At 42.2% G+C, this 10856-nt stretch overlaps 1 protein-coding gene across 4 annotated transcripts in view; it reads left to right on the plus strand.

Moving 5' to 3' along the window:
• The window catches only part of LOC142382072 (ADP-ribosylation factor-like protein 15), a 104416-nt gene extending 97863 nt beyond the window's left edge, over positions 1-6553 (plus strand). For all 4 annotated transcript variants that reach the window (XM_075467536.1, XM_075467537.1, XM_075467534.1 and 1 more), the window contains one exon: positions 4772-6553. In XM_075467536.1, the coding sequence (XP_075323651.1) occupies positions 4772-4924 (153 nt within the window). In that variant the 3' untranslated portion in view covers positions 4925-6553. The remainder of the gene's footprint in view (positions 1-4771) is intronic.
• The last annotated feature ends 4303 nt before the right edge of the window (positions 6554-10856 follow it).

The following is a 10856-nucleotide window of genomic DNA, read 5'->3' on the forward strand; positions in this document are numbered from 1 at the left end:
CCCTTAACACGAATTACTCAGCACAAACTTGACTGCATGAAGAACTGTAGGAAACCTACAGAGCAGCGATAAAACAAAAAGAATGCTCCGTGAAAGAAATGGCTTTGATTTCGGAGTTAGTAAATCACCAGTGTGGAAACGCTGCAACAACCCGGGGTCGCATATGGCTGCAAACCAGTTGCTGGTATTTTTCACCTGCCCATGCACTGTTCTTGTGACAGTGTTTAGACAAAACCAGTTTGTAGGGTTTTTTTCCCCCACGGTGTGACATTCAGCAGATTTGATCTTTAGTTGAATCACGTATTGTATAAATTCCTTCATTGTGTACATTTTTGTCTGCTTGACGCAGAGAGACACCTTTTGGATTTAGAATCCACTATGTTGAATGTACATATTTAGTAGCAGATGAATAGTTTCACAACTTTTATTTGTTTGTGTTTTTCAGGCAAATTTATAGAACAAGAATAAACATCTGAGCACTATACCACCTGCTCACTACTTTGAATCTGCAACAGCAGAACAGGATATAGCTTTGTCTAGTTTTCTCTCAGAAGGCAGCGTCACAAAACTCCAAGTCTAGAACCGAGCTTCCTGTCCAGTCAGCCTTGTTTTTTTGGCCTGTCCGCCTCCATGGTTTGTTTAGTTGGTCAGGAGGCCAGAGCAGCGCTCTGTAAACAGCTGTTAAAGCTCTTTTTATTCTGCAGGATATCCTCTTGACTCTGCGTGTTGCCAATAGTGACCATCACATGTTGTAATCTGGCACAGGTCATGGAGCCACGGGTGCACGTGCCATGCATACCCATCCGCTGTCTTAAGGAGAATGAAGTAGGCTTGCCAGAGTAAAGGCTTAAGCTTAGATCACTAGCCCGTGTAACCGCTGGGTCACAAACTGTCAAACCGAACAAAATATATACAGTGACGGATCTTTTTCTACAGACTCATTTTCCAGAATCTATTTTCTGAATCCGCTCTCAACATGTGGAATTTGTATTGACAGTTTAAAGAATTGTTTCTAGAGGAAGCTTAGTCTTGCCAGCCAAGCGGATTCTAAGTAAGGATCTAAGCAGTATTACTTTACAGACTTTCCTAGCTTGATCAAGTTGCCCAGCACCTCTTCCTCATTTGGTGGTTCAGTTGTAACAAGACATCACATTCATTTAGCTGATGCTTTTATCAAAAGCAAGGGAGAATTGAAGAACACGGTTTGTGGGCAACATTGGGTTCAGTATGTAGTCGAAGGACACTTTGAAATGTAAACCTGGAAAGCAGGGGATCAAACAAGCAATCTTCCAATTAAAGGACAGCCACTCTTCTTCTTCTTCTTGAGCTACAGTCTCCCCACATCAGTTGCTCAAGTGACACTAACACTTATATCCTTCATCATCGACCTGTAATAAATCCAGCCAGTCATCTGTCCCTTTGTGACAGTCAGCGTAGAATAACCTACAAAACGTTAAAAAGCAGCTTTCATAGTTTCAAATACATATGGGAGGTGAAAACAGAATATACAGTAGAGCTCAAAATAAACCCCCCCCCGTTTACAGTTACTGTAAATAGGAAATCCAGCCTGTCAGCATTCTCAGTCTATGAAGTTTGCTCGCAGCACAACTATTCTGTGGCACACTAACTATTCAGGGCTGTTGCCTGATACTCCTCTTTCCCTGACTTTAATGTCTGCCAGTAACAGTACAGGACGGTAGTTGACATGACTGGACTCCAGCAGAAGAAATGTAGTTGTTCGACTCAAATGATTAAAGATAGTTTGACGCCCTTCCGCATGTATAAGCCGCTTTCTCCCATGCGCAGGACGAGGCCCCCATTCTCTATGACCTAAAAGAAGCTAGACTGGATGACCCAGTGGTCATCCTAGAAGCCATCTGGCAACCCATGTCTTGTGTGGCTTACCCATCCCACTGCCTCACGCAATTTCTTAAGCAAGCATAAGTGTACTTAGGAGGACTTAATCTCAGAGAAACTGGTTTGGGCTACACTTGTTGACTCCCAGTGTGGATACACCCGGCTGTTGGGTCATGGGGTTCCTTTCGTCATCTAACACTGAGGCAGCTTTTTTGGCAGCATATCCTGTCCGTCTGCTGTGGGACTTAAACCTCTTTATTGGTCGTACCTTGTCAATAAAATGTAGCCCGTGTGAAGGGGTTTGCATCAGACAACTTTTGAATAAATGGACTATTTATTTTTTTTATATCACAGGCTGTTGGTGTTGTGAGGGCACAACGGCCAAGCTAGTCTGAAAACCTAAGATGTCATGTGGTATAGTATCAGTATCACTGGTTAGATAGGATGTTGGACAGCGCTAAAGAAGGCATTTGCCACCTTGTGAGATGTTCCAGGGTGTGTTCCGCTGGCCCTTGATGTAAGGAGGAGAAGTGAGAGAAGCTCGAGCCTGTCTGCACTTGCCCGGAGGTCACTCTTGGCCTTTTGACTGTCTGCCAGTGCAGGGTCCAGTGTCTTCCAGAAGAGGGCCTTGGCTACAAGCAGACATGTAAGCCAGCCAGACAGGCAGCCAGCCACATCGTCTGCAGTCTAGGTCTGGGACTAGAGCCTGGACTAGGGCAGCTCAAGTTACCCAGACAGATTTGTTAACACTGTTTGGGTCCACTCGGCTTTCTAGCCAGGCCTCTGAGCCAAACACGGCTGAGGTGACTTAATCTGTCATTAAACTCACATTACACCCGGACAGAGACTCTGCTCAGGGGGGCAGAGACGGCACTCACTCTCCCACTCACTGGCATGGCTGGCTGGGTTTAAGCAGACACAAAGAATACCCCCTCCCCTCCTCCTTTCCATCCTCTTCATGCCACACACCATGGCACAGCTAGACAGCCCAGCACGGTCTAGACAAAAGCAATTTCACTTGAAGTTGAAAAGTCATTTGGCTGTGTGATGGGCGTCCTAGTGGATTTCTTGGTGTTGATTGGGTGCACAAATCTGTGTGTATTCTTGTGCTACACATAATACTTTGCTATTTCTATCTTTTTTTGTTGTTGTTGTTGTTGTTACCACAAAGGTAAAATGGATCAAACGCAAATGTCACGTATGGCTTTAAAAAGTCTTAAAGCCATATTATAGGTATTAGTGCAGTGACTGATTTCCTGCTTCCAACCTGTCAAACACTAAGCGTAATGCCAATCATCAAGACAAGCAACAACTTGGAAATGTGTACCTAATGTTCATATTTCACCTTTTAGAAGTGTCCATGTTCAGTTAAATCTATCCATATAACTACTTTCTACACTCGTTACGCCATCAATGTGATTATTTTACTATCGTATCTGTCAAACTGAACTATATTAATAAATATATTGACTGTAGTTTTGTTGTATTTGTGACATTAGAATAGTTCCATTTTTGTGTCTGAGCTCCTGACAGTAAACATTTATCTTGTTGTCGCTGGCTGTCAGAGAAACGGGAGGAAGTGCCTGAATTCTGCTCACATCAGGCAGGAGAATTACTTCCATTACTCTCAGCTTAGAAATGTCAGAAACTCTTAACGACCTGCAGTACCATCAGTGGAGGTCTAAGACATCGCTTCCTTCGGCTGAGAGTTGTTTTTACGTTAACAGCTGGTTCTGGTTCCCCCCCGACACCCCCCCCCCCTCCCTCCACTGCAAAGAGCTGCCAAAAGCCAACATACGAACTTTATATTCAACTGTTACAAAGACCAGTGCCAAGCCAACAAGCCAGATATTTCTTAGATGAAGGGGCTTCTTTGTTTGGTTTACTCATCAGCTATTTAACACCCTCCCCCCCTATTTTGTATTGGCTTATATCGTTGTCAAGATCGTGATGCAAAATGAGGGAAAAAAATGAAGCAAAGCTGATAAACTGCTTTTTGTGGTTGATTTAATAACTGAATTCACCTGATGAGATATCTGTATATCCCCTGTTGTTTATCAGCACATTTACAGTATTCATTCAGCTTGCACTACAGCTCCTTGTTTTTTTGAGATTCTGTGTACATATATATATTAGGGCTGGGCAACGATTAAAATTTTTAATCTAATTAATCACATGATTTCCCTGATTAATCACGATTAATCGCATTTGTACGCAAAATCCAAAAATGAATTCAAAAGTGTATAGCCTTTAGCATTTAGTTTTATTTTAAATGTGCTGCCATATGAATGAAAGTGCCATAACATTTGTTGTGCAAACACACTCGTAACATCAGCATTTTTATGTAGAAGCCTCGCTGCAGCTGGCCCCAGTTCGAGTCCCGCATCAGATGGCCCTATGCTATGTGTCGTTCCCCCTCTCTCTGCCCCCTGCTTCCTGTCTCTCTGAACTTTCCTATCCATTAAAGGCACAAAAGCCCCCCAAAAAAATGTTTTGGATTTTTTTACATTTAAAAAAAAAAAAAAAGTAATGCGCAATAAAATATTTATCAGCGTTAAATAATTGACGAGTTAACGCGATAATAACAAGTTAACTCGCCCAGCCCTAATATATATAGATAGATAGATTTTGTTCATATATATATATGCATCAACTACACCAAGTCAAATTAACTTGATTCTGACTCTGAGATGCTTGTGTAAGGAAGAAAATTAGCAGATTATTAGGTGTAAATGGCACCAAGTGTTGCTCCTTTTTATTTAAGTAAATTATTAAAAACAAAATTAATTAAAAGAAAAAAATATTAATTTAAATCTACTGAAACAATGTGGTGTAATTGTTCCCTAAATGCTATATCTGGTAAATTCTGACGGTTTGAATAATTTAAGTGACCGTGTTGTGCTTTTGGTTTCAGATCAAGAAGTACTTTGAGCTGGAGCCGCTGGCCCGAGGAAAGCGCTGGATCCTGGAGGGCACCACCACTGACAACATGGATGCGGTGAAAGAGAGCTTTGGTCAATTCATTAACCTGTTGGAGGACAAAGACACAGAGCCTGCAAGGATATGATGCTAACACTGCTAAAGCTAACGGATATTAGCGGCTAACAACCACCACGTCCTGCTGGTCCCCACCTACACACACGCATGCACAGACACAAACATTTACACTCAAGAGAATACAACAGCCGCTGGCTGCTGTTTGAGATGTATATTGTATGTTATCCTCTCTTCACCGTGGTCTCAGTTTTTTCAAATTGGACGAGTGTTCACAAGCAACAGTCAACCACTACAGACTGACAGAGGAGAGCCAACATTAAACCCCACCAGGTTTCAAGAAATGTCATCAAACTGTGCAAACAATGAAAGTCTTGTTTACTACTGTTTGTGCCACTGTGATGTGATCAAAGGTATTTAGGACATGTGGTAATCCTGTAAGCATCATTGAACACCAACACACATTCACACTCTTACAGACGCACACACATAGTGGAGCCCAAATAGTCTGAAGATATGTTTAGCACCTCCACTAATTACTTTGCAGGATGTTTTGGTGAGCATGGTTGATGTTCTTTCCACTGGGAAGTCGATGGCTGTCGAGTGTGCTTCTCATTTTGATTCTGTAACAACCAATGTTGTTGTGTGATTGGAGCGCATAGTCCAAAGCCATGTGTGGTGTACGGTAGTTACATATCGGTGTGTCACACCGTGTCTCGATATCTAATCTGAATAGCGTAGTCTGAGTAGCTCATGGAGTATTAGGTACATGCAAACAAGCATGTTGCCGTGTAGCCTCCCGTGCAGCCGTACAAAAATACGTACTACTAATCGTGTGACTGAGTGCAACGTGACTTTATGGAAATTTGAGTCCATGTGGACAAAGTGGGAACAAGTCTGAAGGCTTTTATAAATGTGCAACTTAGGTTATATTTTTTAGCTCTGTATGTTAACCTCGTAGAGCAACATTCAGATTTTTTATATGTCATGTGTCACACTTATGAATTCTTTCAAATTCCAAATTAAAGAGAAAAAAAAAAAGAGAAGATGATTGGCTGGGCTGGATGTAGCCACAACGTGGAGTAATGTAATGAATTTTCTGTCTTTTCAACGTGAAGCAAATGTCATGTTTTTTCTTTTCTTTTTTTTTTTTTTTTACTGTAATTTTGTTTTAGTTTGGCATAATCTCTCAACACTGGCTTGTGACTGCAGTTTCCCATCAGGGTGGAAATACAAACTATCAATCAGCCACAGCAACAGCTGCATCTGACAAGTCCCTGTCTGACACCCTAATGCCTCCCAACTGTCTGGAGACCCCTCCCTGTCTGCACCCCTGCCCCACCTCATCCCGAGCTACACTGCCCCTCCATACCAGCTCCACTCCATATCCTCATCACGGCTCAATATGTTTTTTTGTTGTTTTTTTTATCCCTGATGCCATTCCAGCCCAGGAGCCCCTCCTATAGAGTCGGCATGTCTAAAATGAGTCTGGGTGGATCAGTGATTGTGCCACAGGTGTCTGATTGTCCCCAAGATGTGATTCAGTAATGGAAAGTGTTCAAACATCCTCGTCGTTTTTGTTGTTCTTTCGTCAGTATTTTGTCGGGCTTAATCCTTTTTTTTTTTGTATCTGATGTAAGAACTGAGTAGATCAATGCATTTATTGGCTTGAATGCAAAATAAATGTCAACCGGGGGTTGTACCAGCGTTGGATTTTTCATATCATCTGCTCACACAAATCACTAATGCTTTAAAGCTGCAGTCATTTTTTCTTCTTCTTTATTTTAATCAGGAATTTTGTTCAAAATTGAAATTAAAGTTTTGAAAATGAAGACACTGTCAGCTTTTGTTTACTGCACATTTTGTCCACTTTTGCTTGGTAAACTGATATTTAGCCTCTCTGTATAATGCGTCTTTGTTTTGAAAATGCTCAACAGTTTCTGTGTTTGTTAAATTGTAAAAGTATTTTTCCTCCGCAGATGGATTCTCCATGTGCCGTTCAGGTTTGCCGCAGCTTTCAAAGCTGGAACTCAGTCAAACCAGGTAGAGACTTCGTAGAGTTTCGTAGGTGCGTTTAAGGGAAACATTCATACAATGCAATGTTTGTTTTTCAGGTATTAGCACGGACTACGTGATCAGTTGAATGTTTTCAGGCGTTCCTGCAGATATTTTCTCCAGTGTCTCCCGATTTGTAAATTAAGATGGCCTTTGGAAATGTGAGACTCTGGCGGATAATCAGGAAAACCCAGATGAGCTGCTGGAGTTTGAGCCGAAGTTGGAAGGATAAAAAGCGATCAAAGTTCAGCAGCTGAAGAAAGTTTTGAGTGGAAAGTTAACCGAGTGAGACAGGAGTTCCTGATAAATATACTCTACTCTGCTACCTCTGCCTCCCCTTTTCTTCTCCTTTTGCCCTTCTCCCCTTTTCTTTCAAATTAACCGTGTGGCTTTAATACAATGTGTGTCATGCAGGTTGCCCTGGCGACTCTTTGATCCTGTTTTCCAGTCTCTGCCTCTGGGGCAGACGTGCTTCTCCTCAGTCTGCTGCACACCAGCTCTGGAAGCTGTTGCAGCCCTGAGACAAACCATGGGCCGCTGCGCTCGTCTCGCTTCCTTTTATTTCTTCCCGTTGTACTCGCTTTCTCTCTATTTTAAGCCCTTCATTCTCCCATTACTTTTTTTTTTTTTTTTTTTTTTGCTCAACTTCTCCATCTTTCTTTCTCACTCTGACTCGCTCTGCTTCACTTTGGTCACACACCAAAACAGGCCTCGCTCAGCGTGAGCATCTAGGGCACCTCGGGGAAGGGAAGAGGCCGGGACCTCAGTGAAGCACCAGCCATCCCTCCAGAAAGAAGAGGAACAAGAGACATGGAGGCCGTCTGTCTGTACACTTGATTTAATTTGGCTGAAGAAGACGCAGGCAGTACGGTCCTCCCACACTAATCCTTTACTTGCTCTACCTGTTTAACTGCTGGCATCTCACTGTGGCGTTCGGGGAGTCCTTGTTGGAAGTAGAACCCTCAAGAAGCTGTTTTGTTGTGTGGTAATGCAGTTGAGGCTTTTCTAATCAGTGTCACAGCACCTTACTAATCAACGATAACTGATACGTGCCGTTTACTGTGGAGGATGGAGTAAGAAAAGCAAGAAAAATCAAGTCTCTGCAGGCTGTGTGTGTGTGATTCACTAAAATTATTTATAATGGCTGCCTTTAGGGCAGGAAAACACTTGAGAAAGCTCAAACCTATGGCACGTCTAATTATTGGCAACAATTTGATGTGGGACTGGAGAGTTTATACAGAAGCACCAAAGTGTGCCATTCAGTGATTAAGTGAGACACTGAAGGAGCAAACAGAACTTACGTAGAAGAGAGCAAACCCTGCAACTGCGAGCAATTAACCACCGTGCAATTCTGCATCCTCGATTGTAGTTTATCATTTGTCTCTTTGGTTTTGAATTTCTGACATCAAGAGCTCCAATCCACGTCATTTTCAGCCCTTTTTTTTTAAGCTTGTATACAGTGTGTACAGAGCACACCAACGCTTACAGTCAACAGGAAGTCTTCTATCAAGTGTGCACTCTTTTTAACGCTTTAGAGTATTCAGGATTGTTTTCTTTTTTTTTAATGTAGGGACTAGACAGATGAAGCCCGGTGGGATTTTAAAAAACAACAAAAAAAAACTCAACTTTACTAAATTTGATCTTTTCCAGCTCGACCACAACCGGGCTAAAACAAGAGGTAGAAATAGCCTGAGTGTTCACTCACACATTTCGTTATTCTCAAAAACAGAGAAAGGCTTCTGTTTTGGTGTGTGTGTGTGTGTGTGTGTATATATATATGTGTATATATATATATATATATATATATATATATATATATATGTGTATATATATATATATATATATATATATATATATATATATCTTAGTTGCCACCTGGTGAGTAAAGGAAAAGGAAGAACATTGTTTGCATTTGACAAACACGCATCGTTTGTCAAATGCCAATCGAAATCGATAACTGCTGCGCAAAAGAAAAATATCAACCTAAATAAATACATTTTGGTACATCACATTCTTAAAAGACATATTTCTTAAGTAAGCATTAATGTATCTATACAGATGCGGTTTTTTTTTCAAATGTTTGAACTAGGCCACATAACAGAATACAGTTCATAACAGAACTGTTCATATACATCAGCCGATTTATTGAGCGTTTACACAAAAGTGGTTGGGGAAACGTAAAGGCAAGTCAAAGGAATTTCACATTTTGACACGTGGCAAATAATAGAATTATAAAGACAAAGGTGTGCCAAATATGGTTAAATGGCCTCCAGAAGTCAAAGCAAATGCTGTGACACACCACAAATTGAACCCTGAGAACTTTGTGAAATGCAAATGCATGACCCGACGGGGAACCCGACTTTCGTTTACTAGACAAACAAAAGCAGGCCTGTTTCCTTAAACTCTGCAGAGAATGCCTTCTTCTCTTCATCCAGTGTGTGTGTGTGGTGGCATTTCTCCTGATAAGACCCAGTCAGGAGGTAGAACAGATGCTGCCCTGACATCCATCTGGGCCCTGTACTCCTGCTCTGCTTCCCACAGCCGATGCCCTACGCAAGACACTTACCATTGTTGGCCCCTCACAGCGAGGGGCAGCTCCCACAAAAAAACAAAAAGCTCTCCTCCGCAGGATCTTCCAGCAGTGTGACGCTGCACAGAAAGCAGCTCTGGTGCTGCTTTCACTCCCCGTTGCATGTGAAAGAGATACCCGTCTGTTATCAGACGGGACCTCTGGGTTCTTTCAAGGTGTTTCCTCTCGGTTTCAACACTCTCCTGACTCCATGGCTCTCTCACACACACACACACACACACACACACACACCCCTTTAAAAAGCAAACACAAATGACGGAAATGCATCAGAATGATGCAAGCTAGCGAGGACATGTTCCCTTGACTAAGTAATTATTTCCAGATATGCGAGTTGGTGGTTTCAGCTCAGCGGGTCAAAAAGAAGATCTGCAGAAGGTCTGGACTCTGAGTGGCATGTTTTTATTCAAGAAACAGATTTTACTGAGTCTGAAAATGTCGCTTTACTTTTGCTTTGATGAACTCACTCACATGTAAAGCAGCTGCCGGCGTAGGGTGTTTTTGAGAGGCCAAACTGCATTGGTGCAAAACATTTACGTCTGTTATGCACCGGTCTGTGACGACTTCCCGCGTACGTTCAGATGTGAAGATTTCAGATCTCTATCTGCCTTTGCAGAATTTGAACGTTATCTGACAATCGGGTGTTGATGACGTTTGTCGAAAACAAAAAAAAAAGTTGTTATTTGGGAAATGCAAATCAGAAAACGACGCATTACTTCCTATGCTGACTTTAATTTCTTTTCAGACAGTATAACTTAAGATGTTTCAGCTGAACATCAACAAAGATGTTTGAAAATGTTGTTCCTCAAAGAAAGGATGCAGGATTTCAGTCCATCACACCCGTGATCTCACGTGCCGCAGATGGAACTTTTTCCTCAAGAACCATCGTTGCTCAACAGCTGAACGACCGCACAGACAGTGATTACTTGGGAATTCGGCATCAAGCGCCACAAACACGTTAAATTTGCAAATGAAAACCTAACAGTGCAGAAAAGAAGCCTCATCTTCACCTCCTCTGGTTAGAGCTTCGACTTGTCGGAGCTCAGAGGCATCTGTGGTGAGCCGCTGTATCATAGTGGAAACATGTACTGCGGTCAGACCGATTAGTGCTGAGGATCTTTTTTGGGGGGGAAAAGAGACAGACGCTTCTCCTGACTCCTGACCAAAGTTCAAAAAGCCGGGCTCTGTGATGGTGTGATGAGCTTTTCGAGTAACGGATACGGCCTTTCGATATGATGCATCCTTGTCAACAAGATAATCCAGAACCACGTTCTGCTCACATCATAAAGGTGTAGGAAAAAAGAAAATACCAACGGCACGATGCAAAGCAGCCGCGAGCCTGTTCTTTTGCACACCTTAAGAT

Source organism: Odontesthes bonariensis, chromosome 6, assembly GCF_027942865.1.
Source record: "Odontesthes bonariensis isolate fOdoBon6 chromosome 6, fOdoBon6.hap1, whole genome shotgun sequence".
Lineage (NCBI taxonomy): Eukaryota > Metazoa > Chordata > Actinopteri > Atheriniformes > Atherinopsidae > Odontesthes > Odontesthes bonariensis.